This window comes from Pogonomyrmex barbatus, unplaced genomic scaffold (assembly GCF_055798465.1).
Source record: "Pogonomyrmex barbatus isolate J1 unplaced genomic scaffold, ASM5579846v1 scaffold2, whole genome shotgun sequence".
Taxonomy (NCBI): Eukaryota; Metazoa; Arthropoda; class Insecta; order Hymenoptera; family Formicidae; genus Pogonomyrmex; species Pogonomyrmex barbatus.
In genome coordinates, this window is record NW_028297116.1 from 665,263 (window position 1) to 688,381 (window position 23,119).

General features: G+C 24.0%; 1 protein-coding gene across 3 annotated transcripts; it reads left to right on the top strand.

Moving 5' to 3' along the window:
* Positions 1-549: 549 nt before the first annotated feature.
* On the top strand, positions 550-22,766 carry LOC105425933 (serine/threonine-protein kinase SIK3). Of its 3 annotated transcripts, none has more exons than XM_011636952.3 (13): positions 550-767; positions 8,297-8,593; positions 8,717-8,887; positions 9,007-9,130; positions 9,982-10,102; positions 12,080-12,320; positions 12,520-12,835; positions 12,972-13,105; positions 13,294-13,453; positions 16,326-16,463; positions 20,047-20,268; positions 20,715-20,911; positions 21,421-22,766. In XM_011636952.3, the coding sequence occupies exons 1-13, from the start codon at positions 615-617 to the stop codon at positions 21,922-21,924; spliced, it is 2,778 nt and encodes a 925-aa protein (XP_011635254.2). In that variant the 5' UTR covers positions 550-614; the 3' UTR covers positions 21,925-22,766. The 3 variants fall into 3 exon arrangements, with proteins under 3 accessions (XP_011635254.2, XP_011635255.2, XP_088933428.1); XM_089077302.1 differs by lacking the exon at positions 550-767 and adding an exon at positions 5,609-5,898; XM_011636953.3 differs by lacking the exon at positions 16,326-16,463 and having other exon boundaries at positions 551-767.
* The last annotated feature ends 353 nt before the right edge of the window (positions 22,767-23,119 follow it).

Here is a 23,119-nt window from a genome sequence, read left to right on the forward strand (position 1 = left end):
TATTCTTTTATAAATTGATTATAAGTCGGTTCACAATAGGTGATTTAAGCTTTAAGACGTATCGAATATGAAAAGAATAATCGACTATGATTGGTCAATTTCTTACGACTTAAAGCTTAAATCACTATTGTGGACCGACACTAATTGACTAATTTTTATCTTTTGCTTTAAAATTTCGTTGTAGACGCCACTTTAATCTCGGTTCACAATAGGTATTTAATAGAATAAGAATTTGACCGTAAGAATTTGACCAATTATAGTCGATTTATAGAAGAATAATCGATTGATCTTAAGCCTTAAAATCTCATTGTCGATGCTGAGGATTACATACAAATACAACTTTGCTAATATATACAGCAATTGAATTATACATATATAGTCCATTCAGCTACGAAACAAAACGAATAATTATCAATCAAAAGTCACGCTGTCGTTGTCGTTTTTCCATTTGTATAGGGCTTTAGAATTGTTCATGTGACATTTGTGTTTTTTATTTACTATCGCTAGATGGCAGTATCAATAGATGATTATAATTCCTCTGTCGGCGTAATTTTGCACTACTCAGTATTGCAATTGGCAACGAATCAAGCACGAGTGAGAGAAGTGATCAAAAAATGGCATCCGCGCCGACGTCGCACAATGAGGTTTCCCAGGAATTTTCTGTCAACAAACTCATTCGTGTCGGTTATTACGAGCTCGAAAAGACTATTGGAAAAGGAAATTTCGCCGTAGTTAAAATGGCCACTCACGTCGTAACGAAATCTAAGGTAAAAGACACCGCAGAAGCCTTTCAGTTACAATCATGAAATCCGTCATTTTGTCGTTAATACTCGTGAATATCTGTGCGAATATTTAGTTTTATGTTTTTAATATTTAATTACGATGTATAATTGCGTTAACGTAATTATACTTGATATAGTTATATTTGAATAATTGATATTGTTAAAAAATATATTTATTATTGTTGAGAGAAAGATCATTAGGCTGTTGCATTTGAGATAAGTCATGTAAATTTCATAAATCTTATTAATATTTGCACAGCAGACGGTTCAACAAATACACAATAGCAGGAGCATACTTAATTTCTTTAATTTTAATATTAATTTGTATCTAAATAACTTCTAAATATCTAAAACTGAACTCTATTATTAAAATATATTATCAACGAGAAAAAAGAAAAATTAGTGTCTAAATATGTGCTTATGCGTGTGCATGCGTCTTGCGCGTGAATATGTGTATATGTTATGCGTGTGCGTGTGTATTGTGTGTGCATCTGCTGTAATATGTGTAGAATATCTGTATAAGGTTATATATATATATATATATATATATATATATATATATATATATATATATACATTATATATTTTAACTTACTTGAATTGAAAAATATTAAGCAATTTTGTTTAATATTGTCATTTATTTTGTTTAATATTGTCATTTATGGCTTGACATGCTATAAATATTGTACTAAAAATAATTATTTACTGATGTTTCATGTACATATAGTTAGTTGAAAGATATGTTAGATAATCTGCTTGCGTTTATCAAGAGAGACATAGTCGTAGCTAGCATCAATTGTATGTATATATGTCATGTGGAATCTCTTTTTATACAAACCGATTTCTCTTACTACTTTTACATCGCTTATATTAAATTTATAAAGAAGTATGTATGTCTTTTGTATTAGCAAATTTATAAATCATATCTCTTATAAAGTTGTACTTTTTTAATTGTATTGATTCAGTTTCCCAATTGTTTCAAGTAAATATATTGTCTTCTGTAAAATCTAATCTTATTATCTTTCATAAAATATAAATTTTTTTTATGTACATATGTGATGTTTGAATGTATGTATTTATATGTCATATCTACATATGTTTTATGTGGCTTTATATATGTCTTTGTCTATATAGTGTATGTTTTATATGATATGTAGTAATGGATGTGTGTGTGTGTGTGTGTGTGTATGTGTGTGTGTGTGTGTGTGTGTGTGTGTGTGTGTGTGTGTGTGTGTGTGTGTGAATTCAAGAAGATAATTCAACTTTTGTTATGTTTTTAAATCCGAAAATTTTTTATTTAATATAGGATGTCTATATGCCACATGATGTAAACATATAAATTTTTTTATTGATGAAATGTTCCATATGCTATTACTGTCACATATGTGCATATGTGCGCGCAAACATATGTGCACGCATGTACAAATAATATAAAATTAAATATATTAAAAATTATTTGAGAAATTATTAGAGATTGCAACAAAGTCTTTTTTGTGTTTTAGGGTTTTAAGGCCTTCCATATGATATATAGAATACTGCTGCCGGACTGCTCAGAAGGGAATAAATATTTTTTTTTAATCATTTTTTCATATAAATTCTTCCTTATCATTTTGCATATTAAAATATTAAGATCATTAAATAATTAAGAAATATGATATTTTATTTTGATAAAATGTGAAATATCTTATATGCTCGTATAGTATCTTTTATATTATAATGATTTTATCCTCGTATTTTTAACAGAATGATAGGAAAAATATATTGATATAACTTTGTCTTGTATCTATAGTCTTGTATCTATGTCTTGCATCAATGCATTTGATAATATGCAATTTCTTTTAAATATAGTTACATGTTTTGTTATATTGGTTTTATTATATAAAATTTTAGTATACAAAATATTTAAATAAAATTATGAAAAAAAATGTTTTATGAAATATTTCATATTTTGTCAAAATATATAAGATAAAATTTTAAATATCTTCTTCAACGTCTCTTATTAATCTCTTCGCATTCACTTTCTAATTTTATTTTAGTTTTTATTTTAATATTCTCACATGCAGGATGATAAAGAGAATAAATATGTGTAAGAAAAAAGTAATTTAATGAAGAACGGAAGATATTGGTTGCTTAATCCCTTCCTGCACCCAGCAACAATACTCCATATATTATATGAAATGTATTATAAAATCTTTAAATATTAAAAAAGATTTTGTCATTTTAAAATTACATATATGTGTGTATATATAAACTCCCAATTTATTATTAAATATTATTTAATAAGAAACTAAAAATTTGAAAATATCATCAATATGAAACATTTTCTTCTGCAATATTTAATGACAAATTAATGTCATCCAAAATCATTGTTGTTCTTTAGGCGAGTATATGTCAATCATACTCTTCATAATATGACTCTTATATACTTTCAGCCTTCTGGTTATGTGTATTTATTTAAAAAACAGCACCAATTTAGATTCTGTTTAATAACTACTTTTTTCTCAAGTATTGCAGAAAAAATGATTTAAGTTGTTTTGATTTGCTTTTTACTGAAGCCTTCTTGAACAAGAAAGTTTTTTTATTAGGAATATAAGTTGTATAATCAGTAGATGCAAATTACAAAACACTCTGTGCACGCGTAATGTATAAATGTAAATGAAAGAGCGAGATAAAAAGAGGAATAATTATTGTCTTTAATATCTTTGAAATTATAACAGAGAATAAAGACAAGGTTTATTCAATAGGATTTATATCATATTTATATTTTTATCATTTATTTTTTAATCGGATAAAATCTTGTAGAATGTAGAATGACAACTATTAAATATCAACTTTTGATATAACAATATGATAGATCAATGAATTTTGTTGTTATATATTTCAAATAGCTTCAATGTCAAACTTTTGCATATTTTATTATTTTGTAGGAATAATTTATTGCTATCTAATAAATACGAAATAATACAATAATATTACATTAATGTTATAATTTTCCACTCAGTAGTGTATATATATATATATATATATATAATTTTTTGTTTTGTTGTTGACGCGATTTTTTGATATCATTATTTTTAGAGAAGGAAATTTTAGAGAAATAAATTTAAATTTAAATTTAAATTAAATTATATTAAACGTAATATTTAATATTAAGTATTAATTAATAAAGCAATTTTGCTTCAATTTTGTTTGCAACACATTATTATTAATGATTACTATTAATGATTTTTACTTTAATTAAAATAATATTTTATAAAAGATATTTCTTACTCTTATAATAGCATAAATTTAGCACTTTTTCTTATTTTTTTTTTTAATGATAATTTTTTAATGGATCACACATTTTTTGTATAACCTTTATAATTGCGTAATCGATAGAAATATTTTAAATAGCAGCAGAGAAACTATAATTTTACATTTTCTTATGTGATTAAAAACATAAATTTAATGTTAATTGATATCGAAATATTCATTTGATATGTATGTACATTTCCAAAACATAGTAGACTTCTTATTAACCGGTTCTTGTGCGATCAAATTCCATATTGAATAAATAAATAAATAAATGAATGGTTGTTTAATACAAAATACTATTTATAAATTAAATAAAAACTAACTATTACGTTATACATAAATGTTTATTGTGCATTTTCTTGTACGAAAGATTAGTAATTTTAAAAAAAAAGGAAAAAAGAAATTTATAACAGCATTGTCCAAGCATAGAATATGAAATAATTTTCTATCGCAGCATCTTAGATTTGTATCTCTCCTTGTATTAAATTTTTTTTTTTTTTTTTAATTTTTTAAATCCTGTCCTCATTTTCTTAATAACATAATGCAATCCCACTTATATTAATTCGATTTTGTGTATTTGAATAAATAGAAAATTTGAGACAATTTAACATCGAATTATTTATCGAGTATTTCTGATATAAGAAATATCGCAGTTTTATTACGATAAAATCTGCTCAGTTAAGTGGGAGCTCACTTTTGTAATTTTCGTTAGGTGTTGAAATGCTCAATCGACCCTCAACTGTTAGATCGTAGGACATAGGTATTTTCACCATCTGACGTAACTTTAATCTCTTATAAAGCGGGTAGCTGACTTTGTGTGCACTTTAACGCGGTAGACATGGAGATTTCGACGAAGACACCGAAGAAGTGCCTTCCTTTTTTTTGAGCAGCATTTTCGAAATTGAAGCCGATGTCGTCTCTCAATGAGCACACACCCGACTATGCAAAAAGCCCGAGACGATTTTTATCGTGACGTTTCTTAATCGGAAATTTGCAGATTCACGACTTTATATCGTAGTATCTCCATTTATAGGGTACGTAGAGGAAAAAAAAAAAAGAAATAAATAAGCACTTTTGCCGTATGATTTAAATACAAAAGCTATATAAGATTGAACCTAAGAGCTTGATCGGTCCAGGTGTTGAACTGAAATCCGATAATCCATCATCACTTCGTTCAAGTAGGCGATTTGCGTATAGATACACAGGTCGGTCTTGCTGCTCATGCGTCACAGGCGCGAGGCGTCACTTGGTGCGGGGCACCGCCGTGTTTGTCCTCTGTGTTGACGTCGCAGCGTGTCTCTCGCGAGTCTGCGCGATCTATTTTTCTCCACGTACTTGGTGTGAAATATCACTGCATCTCCGAATATTATCTCTTACATCTCGTTAGAGAACACACGGAAAATTTCACATGGAAATTAGCTTTATATAAATGTTACAAGTTAAAAGTAGTTAGTTGTAAAATCACATATACATGCGTGCGTGCATCTGTGCACGCGTACAGATGCATTCATACAGAGAGGGTGTTCTCCATTTTTAAATGCCTACTTCGAACATTTTGATAGACGAGACACTATCGTGGAAAAAAATGTCAATTCAGAACAAAAAATTCAATTCAGACTTTTTTGATGCGACGAGGTCGCGTAAAAAAATTGTTTGATCTTGGGGTTGAGGCTAGATTAAACGTCACGTCGGAGTTACTTTGGTTTTCTTAAACGAAAACCCATTTTTTTATGCTGTACTTTATTAACTAATGTTTCAAAAATGTCTTGACGTCGGGTATAAGAATGACAAACACACTTTTAACGAAAACTTTGTGAATCATGTGAGTCCTCAAAGTTCAAATATTGCTTAGCATTATTCAAGATGTATTATGCGGAGGTTACCACGCTATGATTCCACTTTGTTTTCAAACTGGAATGGCTTTTAAATTTTTTTCTAAATATTTTAAGTTATCCTAAGAATTCGTAGCCAAATCATTAACAATATTATAAAATGATAGAAGTTTCATCTCGATAAAATCTTTCAACATTGGATAAAATCATAAAAATTTTGGTTTCCTCTTCAAGTACATGTTTTTTTTTTTTTTTATATAATTGTAAGGTTTTTTCAGAGAAATTGATTACTCAAAATAATTTTGAAACTACATGTAATTATCAGGATGAAAATGGCAAATTATCTAATAAATCAGATTGTTGATATTTTATTAATTTTTAAGAAAACAAAATTATTTCAGAACGACACAATTTTACCATGTTTCACGATTTTTACCATTTTTCACGACAAAAACATTCTAACCGGAAACTGATCTATCAAAGATTATGACGAAAAAATATACATCGTGAGAAATTTCGGATGAATTGTGCTGAAGTTAATCGAATAAACGATCGACGATTGTATTATTCACGTTAATCTTTAAATAAATTTACTGTTTACACGTTTACATAAACATTACTGTTTAAATAAATTTTAATTTTTTAAATGTAATTTAAAATTTATGTTTTAATTATGTTATTTATTTATTAAATATATTGTATATTTATTTTTTAATATATGTATTTATATATATTTATATGTATTTATATGTATTTATTTTATTTATTTATGACTGATTTATTAATATATAAAAAATAAACATACTAATTTTGTAATTAAACACATTTTAAAAATTAATTGAAAAAAAAACTTATGAGATTGGAAACCGAAACGTTTGATGTTACAAATATGTATTTGCTCTTTATTCGCAGTTACAATAAGATACTATGAACGGGCATAAAAGAATTGTTCATAAATTTCATAAATTTTGGGACTTGATTTTGATAACTATATTAATATATTAATTATATTAATTATTTAACTACATTAATTTTATAACTATTAATTTTTTAATGAAAAATTAAGAACTATGCATTTGTACATACTGTTTTAGTAATAATATTAGTAATTAATAAAAATACTCTAAGCTATTTTAAAAAATTTTTTTAATTTAAAACTGATTTTCTAGTTCTTGCCATTTCTCTGGGACGTTTTTTGTATTACGTTAAATTTAAGAGAGAAAGATGTATGGCTATTTTTATTAAAATGACACTATGTATAATTTTAAAAAGAATTTATCAGAGATGGTTAGGGATGGATTTGTTTTATCATCAAATCGGTGCATCAAAATACAAAACAGACTATATATTTATATGAATTGTTTTTATTTCTGTTGTTTATGCATGCTGCATAAACAACAGAGATAAAATAGGAAGTCTGAATCTGTAAATATTTAAGAATGTAAGAAATGTTGTGGTCATAGTTCATTCGATATCCGATATCCCTCTCTTTCTTCCCTCTCTTCTTTCCTAGTCTTTTTTTTATATGAATCAAATTTTTATTTATTTGGAGACGGTGGAACATACATATATATGTTACATTTATTATAAAAATAATTTGAAATATTAGATTTTCCTTTTGAAAGAGAAATTATAGTAAGAATTCTTTTATCATATTATGCGTTGAAGTCAAAAAGACCATAAATAATATTATATACAAAGATATTTTGGAATTGGAATTATATATAAAATATTGGAAGAATGAGATAAAGTCTCTTCTGATTATATAAATTTAATTGAACATAAATTTTGCTATTTTTAAGCTGTACCATAAAAAAACATGATTATCAAGTATCAATAATAAAATATAATCTGAAATATATTATATTATAAATTATATAAATATATTATATTATATTATATTATAAATTGTATATATTTCTGATGGGGGGGAGGGATAATAAAAGGGATTTTAATCGATATCAATAATATTGATCATCGAATTATTATAGAACCACTACGTTGTAAGTCTGCTAAAAAAGCGGCACGTAGTTGGTAATATAAAAATTAATTGAATTTATTTTCATTATAAAGACTTTAGCAACCAAGATCCTGCTTGCCAGAGTAAATGCCATGTCTCGCGTTATAGTTGATTATAAATTGTCTTATTATTGTTTTTCTTATATAATAAAGTAACAGAAAATTTTTTAATTTTGCAATTTGTTAAGTAAATACACATTATTATAAAAAATGATTATATTTTTTTCACCTCATACTTATAATTCATTTATTTGTTGAGATTTTTAAAATCATATTTTTAAAAAATTATGCAAAACTTTTTTGACAAAAATTTTTACATGCAATTTAAGAATGTTAAGTTGCATTGATATTGTATTTATGTTGTTACAGGTTGCTATAAAAATAATAGATAAGACTAAACTAAATGAAGAAAACTTAGCAAAAATTTTTCGTGAAGTACATATAATGAAAAGATTACGGCATCCACATATTATAAGACTGTACCAAGTAATGGAAACGGAGAAAATGATATATTTAGTGACAGAATATGCTCCTGGAGGTGAAATATTTGATCATCTTGTTCGAAATGGTAGAATGCCAGAACCAGAAGCACGAAGAATTTTCCGTCAGATTGTACTCGCCGTTCATTATCTGCATCAACAAAGAGTAGTTCATCGAGATCTTAAGGTCTAGCTGTTGTGTTATGTCGAAATTGGATATTCTACAATCTTAATTGTTAATAAAATTTATTACAAATTGTATAAATATTATTTTGTGCGTGTAATTAATTTCTTTCTTTTCTTTTTTTAGGCTGAAAATTTGTTACTTGATGCAGACAATAATATAAAACTTGCTGATTTTGGCTTTAGTAATGAATATACACCTGGTGTTCCACTTAGTACGTGGTGTGGTTCACCACCATATGCTGCACCTGAAATTTTTGAAGGAAAGCATTATGATGGTCCAAGAGCTGATGTATGGGTATGTCACCCTTTACATATGTCTGATACACATGCATATCTGTGTACATGAATACATATATATGTACTTATATAATATAACTGCAAAATATATAAAGTATAATACACATAATGTTTCAGAGTCTTGGCGTTGTCTTATATGTATTAGTATGTGGTGCTCTACCATTTGATGGACCTACAATGCAGTTGTTACGATCTGTGGTTGTCTCAGGGAAATTCAGAATACCATTTTTTATGTCTGCAGGTAAATATATGTGTATAAGCTACTTGGTTACATTATATTATGTTTTTTATTAAGAGGTACTTGATAATATTTATGAGGGAAGTTACACCAATCATTATATTGAATTTGATGAAACTTGTAGCAGTAAAAATTGAACAATAATACTAATTTTATTAACAAATCAATATTAAGATCTTTAAAAACCATATATAAAGATATTAAAAAATATTAAGATCAATATTAAGATAAAAATTATTTAAATATATGAATAACACCTACCAGATAACTTATAAAATTTATCACTGGTTGGAGCTTCTAAGTAGTATATTATTTTTTATTGACAATAATGCTTGTTATAAGAAAATTTGAATATTTTTATTAATGAATGTGTTTAATATGTTGATATTTTATTCTATTTTATCTAAAATTATATTAAAATTTTATATATATATATATATATATATATATATATATAATAAATTGTAATAGAAAATTATAATAGAAATTGTAACAGGATATGCAATAGTGGTATTACAAAAGTTAATATTAGATAAATGGAGTGATATATCAAATTTTATTAAAATGTTTAATTAATAAATAATTTTGTTTTGAGTTTTTATAATTCTACCCTTATTCTATTACAGAGATAGATACTAATAAAAATTTAATTTAAAAAATTTTTTAAACAAATACAAAAATACAAAAATACAAAAATTTTAAAAAAATTAACTTTCTTCACTTTCTTCCATTTTTTTCTATAATTCTATGATCCATTATTTTTATTATAGGTCAGTCAAGTATTTTTTTTATTTCATTTTTATATATTAGAACAACACATGTATGTTAAGCTGTAATTTGAATAATATTTTTAGATTGCGAAAAATTGATTAGACACATGTTGGTGGTAGAACCAGATCGACGTTTGAGTATTTCTCAAATCTTAGAGCATTCATGGATGAGTGAAGACGGAGTAATAGAATTAGAACCTGGAGGGTATGTAATTGTGATATTCTTATATTAATTATATATTTATATAATATAAGCAGTTTTTTTTAAATTACAAGTTAACCATTAATGCAGTATGAAAATTAGAATTGCATTGATAATTTAAGATATACAAAACTATGAATTAGAAGAGATTAAAAGTAAGACACAAATTTGTGTGATTTCTATCGCAATAGTATATTTTTAAAACATTTTAAGAAATAAATAAAATATGGCATTTATGACTGTTGAGATATTAAGGTTGTTGAAAAGATCATTAGATTAATATAACTTGCAAGTTATAAACATTTGGTTTATGCTTTAAGCTATCTGCCGCATAATATTTAGCCTTACAATATAGGTTTTTTTTAAATTTAAAATTTATATAACGTTTTATTAATATTTAGACATTTAAATAATTTATAACTTATTTGTCTATTTTATTAGTTATAAATTTATAATTTATAAAATAATATTTGATCAGTAATTAGAAATTAATATCAAAAAATTTATAAATTTATATTAAAAATTTATAAATTAATATTAGATTCACAATTTATTCATTCTTAACAAGAAATCCTTAACAAGAAAAGATACTGTGGTTACTTCAAATCTAATGATACTAATTTAACCCTGGATTTCAGTGCATGTATGCATCTCCAGCGCGCATGCATCTCCACATCTGTTCTATGAAGATATATTTATATGCCTTCGTTATATATACAGAATGTTTCAAAATAATATTCACGACGTTTAAGAGTTAATAGAAAATGATAAACGAACATTTTTGAAATAACAATTTATGTGTTTCTTCGTAAAAATGGCAATAAAATTATATTATAAATTACAAAAAATATTTATATAATATTAAAATATTATATAAGTATTTAAATAAAAATTTTTTAAATGTGTTATTAATATTGTCGGTGCTATTATGAAACATGTTATATATAGCGAAAGCGTATAGGTATTTTCTTATAGAACACAACACACGCATATACTATACAGAGTATCTTATTTTAAAAGAAGCAATTATTTGTCTTCTAAATGTCATATAAAAAATATTTTAAATAATTTTAAGAGGGGTATATAACAGTGCTATTTGGTTTGACATTGGATAATCACCTAAAGATCACAGGAAGGTTGTCGTCATTTTCTTAATAAAGTTTTATGATTTTTTTTTTTTTATATAACATGATTCCTTTAATTATTCTTCACATAAAAGTATTAAGAAACATTTTATAAAATATCAATAGTGTAAATCTTTTATATTGTATTCTAATAATCATATTTTAACATAATATATAAAATGATTTATAAACTATTTATTTTTAATAAACACATTTGAATATTCTTACGCAAAGAATAATGAAGTGAATTAATTGGTATAAAGAAAACAAAGAAAACTGTTTTTTAAAAAAATATCATAAATTGCAAATTATATAATATTTTAAAAAAAAATTATATCTTTTTTATATAAAATTTGTTTTATTATTTTGCATAAAAATATTAAAGACACAGTTATAAAAAATAAATAATTTACATTAGAGATATTTTATATTAAAATATGCCAAAATAAAGCATAAAATATTTTATGTATTATTGTCTTTCTAACAATTTTACTTTAATAATTTTCCGTTATATGCAGAATAATTAGAAAAATTATATTATTTAAAAAATGTGATATATTTAAACGATAGACAAATTCTATTTAAAAAAAATGTGCGATGTAATTTTTGACATTCATATGACTATCAAAGGTCAAATCAATATCACTATTTTACATCTTTCTTGATAATAAAATTTATTTGTAACAATATTTTTCGTAAAAATTAATCCCTTACAAAATAAATGGGGAAACAGTTTTCTGATAAATAATTTATTTAGATTTCTAATAACTAACAATATTTGTATTACTACATAAGATTTCTATCTATTTTGTATTATCTATCATATTTTATCTGTTTTATTTCTTTATATTCTTAGGTGTAATCCCGATGTGAGCTTATCACCACCATTAAATCAATTAGTAATAGAAAATATGTTAAGATTACCTGGTCTCAGCGCGGATACTTTATTACAAGCTATTAAAGGAAATACGTTTGATCATGTCTCAGCTATATACAATTTACTTGTTGATCGATTAGAACCAACAATGCCTAATTTACCCAGCATTCAAAGTATACCGGGTGATTATTTGCCAGATGGTGCACATCAATTAGAAAAGGTAATTATATTTAAAAAAAAGGAATATTTGTTATTTACTATTTTCAATATAAGATATAAATTTTTATTTTTAAAAACTTGCAGATCTTAATGTTGAATTATATATCGAGTTCTCTAAGTGTCTGCAAAAGAGATATATTTATCATTTTTAATTGTTAAAATATATTTCTTACTAAAATTTTAATTGCATTTTTTTGCAGTTTGGTGAAACCGAAGCAGAAACGGAAGAAAAATGTGGTCTTTATTTGCCATCTGGAACACCTTATCATACAACAAGAAGACATACGGTTGGACCTGGTGACGCGGTGCATCAATCTCCTTCATCATATGCTTATAACCATATGTCAGGCTATCAAACTTTACGGCCTTTCCCTATTCTTCAATGCAACATGGATCCTCAAGTTTTACCACACACCAATTTACCATTAAATCTTCCTTTAGTTCAACATCAACCACCACAAAATTTCCAAATCAAGGATCAACATTTGTTAAAGCCTCCTCCTGTAATGGGTGCCAGTAAGTTTAATAAATTTTTGTCTTGTTGATTGGATTTTTATTAACAAATATTATATAATTGAATATACAATTCTCCTTATCTTACTATATTAATCAATCAAATATGTTGTATATTACATATATTATTATTTTATAGCCGGGGGCTTTGGTAGAAGAGCTTCGGATGGCGGAGCAAATCTTCACATATTTCATCAACAACATAGTAGTAACACTAGTAATAATGAAGATGGCGGCTGGAGTCAACCTGGCAGCAGAGAACAATTGCAGTCGGTTAGTAAAGATTATATAATAAGATTATATAATATATTTTAAATAAAATTCAATTAATATAACAGTGAAATAACAATTTGAAATTATAATTGCATATAAAATAACAATTGTCATATTTTAATTTTTAATTTCATGATAATTCATTCATTTGATAATTATTTAGTATAGTAATTGAAGTCTGCAAACAGTTACAGAGTGGTAGTTCAGGATTAGTACAATGTACTCAGTCATTAAATGTTGCTGTCAATACTACGACTGGAGATGGAACTAATAATAGCAGTGGTAGTAGTAGTGGAAATAGTGATAGAAGAAGAAGAACTGGTCTTAGCACTGTTATGCAGAGACCAGGTAAGACAATAATTGAATATAGTGAATCCTTTTGTTTTTTTTTCCCACAATTCCTACAATTAAGAATTATGATAGTTTATAGCATTCTTTAGTATTTGCATTTATGTTGTCTAAGATTTATACTATTTCCCAAACTGATTCCATTTTTGTTATGCATTTTTCTAGGTAATTGTTCATTTTTTTTATGATCATTCTATCATGTTCATTCTATATTAATCACAAATTTTAAATTTTAGTACATATATATATATATTCTGAAAAATTTAATTAGAGAAAGAAACAATAATACATAACAAAAAAAACAAACTAAATTATTTTATTATGTATATATATATATATATATATATATATATATATATCGTAAATGTGAAAAATATATTATTTATTTATAATTATTTTAATATTTGAAAAAATAAAATTCTTCCTCTCTCTTTCTCTCTCTCTCTCTCTCTCTCTCTCTCTCTCTCTCTCGCTCAATCTGTTTTCTTTCTAGTGGTAGTTGGTATAATTTTTTCATATCTTATTATTTGTGTAGGAAATTGAAAAATTTATATTATATACATAATTATATAACAATTTTGAATTAAATGCAATTTTTTAAAATAAGATAATACAGAATAATTTTTCATAAAATAATTAAAATTATTTTATAAAATATATTAAAATAATATTTTTAATAATTTTTCATATACACTGCACTTATGCACTTGGTTACTTACTACACTTTTTATCTTTATCTTTTAAAAAAAATAATTTTTTTTATAATTTCTACAATATGTTATTTCACAGGATGTTTATCATAACATTATCCGAACAATTTAGAAATGTACGATAATCTGAGAAAAATATTTTAAACTTTATTTTTATGAATATAATTTTATAAAATAATTTACGATTAATATACTTCTACGATGTTACGATTAATATACTTCTTCATAAACTTATGGCTAAAAATTCATTACCATTTTTCCACTAGTAGATCTGCGCATGCTTCGTTCCGTGCTGCTAAAAATTGCTCATTATTGACAGATCTCTATCCCTTTAGTTTATTTTTGATTATAGAAAAACATTTAAAATCGTACAATGAAAAATAAACAATGAGGATAATCAACATTTAAACTTAAATTCTTTAAAAGATTCTTTAGAATTTGCTTTTTTTGCAACATTATTGTGATGCGATATTTATTCTTGACATAAACAAAATTTTTTGAGTTTAGGAACTTTAATAAAATATTTTTTGATATATTAAGAAGCTGTATAGCACTGGTTCTCGAATATGATTTGTTTTAAAATGTCTGTATTTAAAAAAAATGAAAACATTTTTAAAAATTAAAAAAAATATGATTACTTTTTTTTTGTGCATATATATTTTCTTGTTTTTATAGCTATAGTGATACATCTGTAATATTCTTTGTATATAGCTTATCATTAGGAATTAGCTTAAATTAAGAATGTTAATGAATGTTTACTATGTATCAATAACTTTCCATTTATCATATTTTTTATATATATATTGCTATTTTTTTTTTATATATTGCTATTGATCTCAGTGATATTAATTTAAGCTTTCGTGATATTATGGTATTATTTCTGCTTCTTAACATATCATTATAATAATATAGCTATTTTTGTCATTAATAATAACTTCATATTTAAATGTTTATTTCTATGTTTATAAATTTTTAATATTTCTAGCAAATTATATTGCATGTATCATTGCATTTGTTTATATAATGTAATGTATGTATGAAAAGAAAATGTGTCTCATTAATTGTTCTCACATACAAATGTTTGTAAAGAATCTTGTGAACACATAACTATTTAATTTATAATATCTATTAATTTGTAATGTTTTTCCAATATCGCATTAATTTGTAATATCTTTTGAATATCTGGTAATTTGTTATTCATCTATTTTTAAATAAATTTTTTTTACTATTGATTTTCGGAATTATTACATTAGGAAAGCATTCTATAATTAAAAAATTCTTAATTTGGATTACTAAAATTTATTATAACGTTTTCTTGAAAGACATTTTAAAATAGTAACAATCGTGAATTCCTGTAAATCATAGAATTAACATATTGCAAAATTTCTTATCTGGTAAATTAAATTGTTAATAAGAAATATTTTTTGTAAGAAAAAAAACCTAATTCTAAGTTAATAAAAAAAGTTTAATAAAAAGATTAATAAAAAGTTAATAAAAAAAATATTGGTAACCAATAATTCTAGTTTCTGGTATTCATATAATATAAAATAAAGAATTTGTGTCAGTTACATTGCATCTTTGTCTTTGCATAAAAAAGTAATTTAATTAATATAAGTATATACAGGATTGTCTATTTTAAATAATCACTCCTAAAATTTTTTTCGTTTTCAATTTTAGAAAAAAATATATCAAAAATTATAAAGTTTCAAGAAGATTATAGGATTATAATATTCATTCATAAATAACATTATTGTTTTTTTCTTTATGAATATTTTTTTGCAATAAAATATAAACGTGCATCAAAACATGCCAGAATGAAATGGCTCCTTTAAAACTCTATAATTTTCGTTCAACATTTTTTTCTAAAACCAAAAATGAAATTTTGGGATGATCATTTAAAATAAGATGTAGACCTGATAGTAGGACTGTATAGACTTAATATATTGTATTGATTTAATACACAAGCTTTTATATTTTCATTTTTTCCCTATATTTTTACATATTTTTTCTGTTATGTTTTATTCTTTATTTTATCAGTGTTTGTATATTATTTTATTAAGTTTTGTTTTATAGATATTGTATTGAATTTTATTTTTAATTTTGCATGGTTTTTTGTGTCCACTGCACTTCCATGCCCTCCTTGGTTGGTAATATGCATGTAGTGATAAACCCGGAACTGGTAATGGAGGTAGAAGCTAGGATGAATAGAGCTTATCTACCATCGCGACTGTTACCAACTCACCTTAGAGGGTCAACACTCCCACACCACAGGAAATCTTCATTATATCATACTAGTACTGGTAAAAGAGATTTTTGCACTTTTGTTAATTTATTAATTTTTTTATTTAGTTGCAAGATACGATTAAGATTAAAGATTTGTAATTTTAATATTATTTAAGTTTGCTATAAATTTTATAATTTGAAGAAATTTTCTAATGTACAAAAAATTATATTTCATTAAAATTAATAAAATTAATAAAACAGGATATAGAAGTTTATTGCATGGTATTATGCTGTATAACGTAGATATATACAATATTAAGCTTCTAAAAATATTTAAACTTAATTTAAATTTATCATATCCATTTTGGTAACAAAATTTTGATATATTTACAAAATACAAAAATATAGAATCTCTTATAAAAAATAAGTGTTTGAAAAATGATGATTTTATAAAAATAGCCATTTTTCATATTTAATGAAGTAATAATAGATAATTCTATAGTTTAACAAAAAGTAATTTTTTTTAAATACAAGAACAGGACTAATTATTTCTCGTAATTTTTTTAAGCTAGATATAAATTCAATATTAAATTACAAATTTTTTTAACGTCAATTTTTGCAATAATTTGAACATTTTTAAACTTTAATAATGGACAATATTAATTTTGCCATTTTGAATTTATCAATTTTAATATTGAATTTATATTTTGTAATCTAAAAGATGCTTAAATATCTGAATTAATATAATTATTTGGTAAATTTTTAATAAGTTCATTTGCATTTTTTTTAATCTATATTTAATTATTAATACTTTATTAACTATAGTTACAACTATAGTTACAATAAGTATAGATACAACAAATTCCTTTAAGTTAAAAGTCTTCAAAATTTATTTAATTTTGATTACATCAAAAATTCTTCATGTCATAATTATATCATATGATATAAAATATAAAATATTAAAATAGCTTTTTTGTAATTTTTACAGCAAATTTATCAAAATTGTGACATGCTAAAACAAATCAGAATTATAACGTGAGAACACTATAAGAAGTGACTTGTCTTGTTCTTGGTTTTTTTTTGTTCTTTGGTTGAACTGTTATTTATCCAAAATTATTTTTCTTTAATAATTTGATTTTGAAATGTAAATAATATAAATCATTTTAATCTTGTGCTTTAGATTAAAAATTATTTATGATTCTTTGTATATGTTATTTTAAAGTATTATAATTTTAATTCAAAAAGCCTTCCCTTTAATTATTTATAAAAAAATGTATTTTTGCGAATTAATTAAATGAATAATACATTTTGATTATTAAAATAATCTTTATTTGTATAATTTTATATTTGAAAAATGATAAAAAGAACTTCAAAATTTTTTTATATTACTTTCATATAAAATGTTTATCCTTACAAATCTTTGTATTTTTCACTGTAATTATTATTATTATTATTATTATGTTGCTTTCTAAGAAGAATAGTTTGAAGGAGGTTATACTAATTTTTAAAAAGTCTTTTTATTTCTTTTATAAGAAATCTCATTTTTTTAATAGACCATATATCTAGCAAGCGCGCACACACATACGCATACATGTAAGCACGCATACTCACGGAGAAGTAATTCCAATATCATAAAATATTTCAACACTTTAACTGTCCTATCTTCTATCTCTGCATATGTGTGTGCATGTAATATGCACCAAACTTTGTGAATCAAGAAAAGTTTTAAATTAAAATAAATAATAGGAACGTTTGTAAGCTTTTTTGCACCGCAAGTTTTGAAACATATGGGATGTTCCTTTTAATTGATTATTTGAATTTCTTCGGAATTATATAAGTGAACTATAAAAATGTGGTTTTATGTGACATTATTTAGTTAAGAAAAATTATATATATATATATATATATATATATATATATAATTTTTTAATTTCTTAATTATTTAATTTCTTTGTATTTCTATTTTTATTTAATTATTTAACTTATTTTAATTATTTAATTTCTTAAATTTATTTTATTTTATTATTTAATTTATATTTTTTAATCTTATTTATTTTTTTATATTTAATTTCTTTTACTAATATATAAAAAATAGAAATTTTAATTTTGTAATGACGTAGAAGATTGCAAATGTAAATGAGTGTGTGAATATATAGACACATAAATATGTAACTGTGAAAATGGACATATTTAAAATTGTATGGGTTTAAATGCATGATATGACGGTGTGAAATTATGGATGAAAATAATGGCTAAAGATATAGATGTGTTGAGAGTAAAAAAGTATGAAACTACAGATATTTGGACGTTTAAAAGTATGAGTATGAATATTTTTATTTAGTATTGTATTTTGCTTTGTCTTGTTTAGAACTAGTAATATAATTCTCTCTTCAAATTTCTTGGTTTGGAGCTGATAATTTTGATTAAAGTTTAGATATCGTCATAAACTTATTGCAGTAGATATTTTTTTGACTATTTTTTTATTTTAGAGAATGATAATGGCAATTATTTTAATGGCCCTGTTATATTCATATGATAGGTCTTTATTATAAATTTGACTTCTTTTAATTATTAAAAGTTTCATATTCAACTTTCAACTTCTTTATTATTAATATATCCCATATATTTCATTCATGTACTTGGTTTAGTTTTTAATATATCTTTACATATCTATATTTAAAATAATTAAAGCATCACTTGACTAATTCTATAAATTTAATCTCTAATGTAATTTTAATCTTAAATTGTTACATAAATATTTTCATATTTTTTGAGTTTATTAGTCACATAATTAATTAAGCAATGATTTTTATTTACACGCGCGTGAATCTATGTCTCAAATAAATAGATCTATGTCCGAATGTTTTGTTCAATGCCTTATAAATAGTAATGTGCGCTATAAATCTGAAAGATTCCCAAAATGCAGTGCCATATAGCATAGATCATAAGTATAAAATTAATAATAACAAATTTATACTACAATCCAATTTTTATTTTTTTTAATTACTTAATTTATAGATATTTATTGTTTAATATATAGATATATTTGGAATATTTGTTATATAAGATGGAAAATTAAAGAATTATGAACTGTTCCTGTATGCGTTACAGTAAATGAAAAAAAGTTTTATTTAAAAATCATTATGTCATTGTTGATCCTTTTTCTGGAGTCAAAAAGTTAATTTTTATAGAAATTAACTTATTATTTATAAAATTCATCATCAACGTCATCAAATCTATATTACATATCTATATTAGATTATAAATATTTTTGATAAAATACACAGAAATTTTAAAAAATATTTTCTTGTAAAATAAAAAATAAAAATAGTTACATACACAATTTTATTATGATTTCATATGTAAAAATTAATAAACTTATAATAACAAATTTTTAAATATATTTAAAATAAATGTGAATAGCGATCATTTAACGTTATTATAATATTTTTCAATTATGTATGTTAAAGAAAAAATTTAATATTTATTTAAAAAATTATGAAGTAATCGTAAAAATTATAAATGATACAAACACTTTAAATATATTGCATTGCTCCCTTTAAGATAATATTTATTCAATTATTTTTTAAAGTCAATTCTTTAAAAAATACGACTATGTTATATTTGAAAAGTATTTCTAATTTTTATAATTAATTTTAGTAAATAACAGAGATTCATATAAGGAGCCAAGCAGCCATGTTGCAACTGAAAGATACTCGCCTGTTCGTCGGGCATCAGAAGGATCAGGTGCTCCTGGGCCAGGCATTCAAGCTCTTCAACAAGAATATCAACAGTTACAGAGATTAGCATCACCTTCACATAGTCCTGCAAGTATTCCTGGATCTCCTGTACATGAAAGGGGCGTAGCAGCAATTACGCAAGGTATTAACTTTTTGATAAAATATTTTGTTAATATATATACAATGTTAATATATAATATATAATCAAAATGTTTTATTATAAATTTCCGACTTAATCATTTAATTTGATATTTTTAATTACAATTAACATAATATATAGTTCATTATATTATAAAAATATATTTTCATTATATTATTCATTATATTATATAAATATATTTTATAAATATATAATGTATATAATAGCATATTCAATATTGGCTTTATCTATAGGAGAATATATATATATAACAGGGTACATGTATATAACTCACTAATTTAAAATTGATATATAACATTTGTGCATTTTTTGGCATAATCATATTTTATATATTATAAAAAACATAAATATCTTTATTTTTATATATCAAATATGAAAAATTTTTTGAAAAAAATTATAATTAATTTTTTTCTATTTATTCCTAATAGGTCTTAGCGGTTTAACTACGACATCAGTACAGGGTAGTATTGTACATGGTACGCCAGCGCAGCCACCAGCTACACCATTAGATTTAAGTCCACTTAGACATCATAGATCACCTGCTACTACCCCTGTCAGTTATTCTCCCAGCAATAGTCCAGCATTGGATATGATACAAGAAGAACATCCTGTAGAAATACCAAGGGTATGTAACATTAAATTGATATTAAATATAACATTATTATTATTAAGTACTAGAATACCGAGTGTGTGTATATATATATATATATATATATATATATATATATATTTATAGAAAAGAATTTATTATTATAGATTATTATAGAAAAGAATAACTTTTTCTATTATAGAGATAATTCATTCAATTAAAATTAAAGTTAGACATTTTGATATTGGTATAGAATTTTTTATAGAAATAGCATGATATCCATATTCATACAAAATCGAATAAAAAGAGATATTTATAAAAGAAATTCTTTCAAAATTATATTTAATTGTTAATTTAATAAAATAGAATTTGATTTAAAGATTAGCATTAACTTTTCCTTTCTTTATGGTGACGATAAATATTAACATATATATTTTTTTTATTTTATTTTATTTTTTTTTTTAAGAAAAAAAATATGTAAGAATTTTGCAATATGTTGTAATATCATTTAATTGAAATGTTAAATTTTTAATATTTGTTTGTAGGTACCACCGCAAATTTCAGTGACAGATGTTCTTGGAGGACAAGTAACATTAATTAGTTGTTCGCCTTCTCCTTCTCCATCGCCAGATTCTCTCGAAGATGCATTACCTCATTACAACACTCTTCCGAGTTTCATTATTTCAGAACCATGCGATCCTTCGAGACCTAGTATAACACGTGGTATCGGTAGACCGCATAATACGGTACCTACCGAAGTCGAGGTTCCTTTGTCCGATGAGTCAAGTAGATTAAATTCCGAAGCTATATTAGGTCGTGTCAAACAAATAATAGATGCAAGAGCGCCACCAAAAGGTTTTATATTTTCAAGGGAAGAAGTGGAAGGTAGTGGACTTAGTTTAGAATATCCAGGTGGGGTACAAATTGAACTTAGGGTATGCGAATCTGAAGAAAGGGAAGCAAAAGGAATAAAAATGCGTAGGATTAGTGGGGACCAATTGCAATATAGCCAACTTTGTCAACAATTGATTTCATGTATTACTGTTTGACGACAACCAGCATGTTATATAATATGTTTTTATACATTGCATTACATTCCTAGTGTAACATACACTATTCATCACAGTATTGCACATGCTGCATATACACAAATGGTATTTTAAAATTACCATCCTTTATATATATATATATATATATATGTATAATAACATTACTGTGTTATTATATTCGTGTAACATTCAGTGTATTATACGTTTTTTAATGTTTATTTTAAGAAATAAGATAAGAGCTATCTTATTTATAATGATAAAATTGTAAATATGGAATTATATGTTAGTATATTCGTATCTTCTGAAACATTAAAATTATGCATGTTTAATAATTCCCAAAAACATAAATAGTCTATTTTCTTTATTTTAACTGTAATAAGCATTATACAAATTCATCAAATGACGAAAAAAATAAAAATTTGTTTATTACAATGTGGAATTAACAATAACACTCAGTGTAAATGCATAGATCAACCTACTTCGTCCATTCTGTGTACATTCTATACAGTCTTTGCATTAAATAGTTCCATTTGTGTACAATGAGTGCTATTTACATCTTACATTGTATTTATAAAATATTTCTTTTTATCAAATATAATATTTTTAATATTAGAGACATATGTATTGACAAAATTTCCAATTTTCTTATATGTATGTTATTTCTTATGTGTATTATACAGTATGATATCCGTTTTATTATAAAAAAAAAATGAAAAATGAAAACTTGTAATCTGTATTGAACAAATGTAATTAAACATGATTCTTTTTTTTGTGCTACTTGCGCATATAATTTGTGAACAGATCTATATAATATTAAATGATCTTATTGTAAATACTTACAATTGTGGTGAGACGTCATTATTCACATTGAACGACAGCAAATGATAAAAACATACATATATACACACACACACACACACATACACACATACATTGTATTGTGTATATATATATATATATATATATATATATATATATATATATATATTACAGTAAAAGCATAAAATTCAGTAATTGTGTACATTTATAATAAATGTATACATTTACTTGAAATTTTAGAAAAAGTAAATCATAAAAATCAACATGTTTATTATTTAGCAGTTTCTCCTGAGTAAAAAGTGATTAAATGTTTAAAAAGGAATTACATATCTTTATTTCAATTAAATATAAAGCATTACATGCAGTTTAATTAATG

Bases quoted from the DNA above. Each gene is read 5' to 3' on its own strand.
- LOC105425933 (XM_011636952.3), top strand. From the start codon at position 615: ATGGCATCCGCGCCGACGTCGCACAATGAGGTTTCCCAGGAATTTTCT. The intron at 768-8,296 runs GTAAAAGACACC...ATGTTGTTACAG, and splicing joins ACGTCGTAACGAAATCTAAG to GTTGCTATAAAAATAATAGA. The intron at 20,912-21,420 runs GTATGTAACATT...ATTTGTTTGTAG, and splicing joins ATCCTGTAGAAATACCAAGG to GTACCACCGCAAATTTCAGT.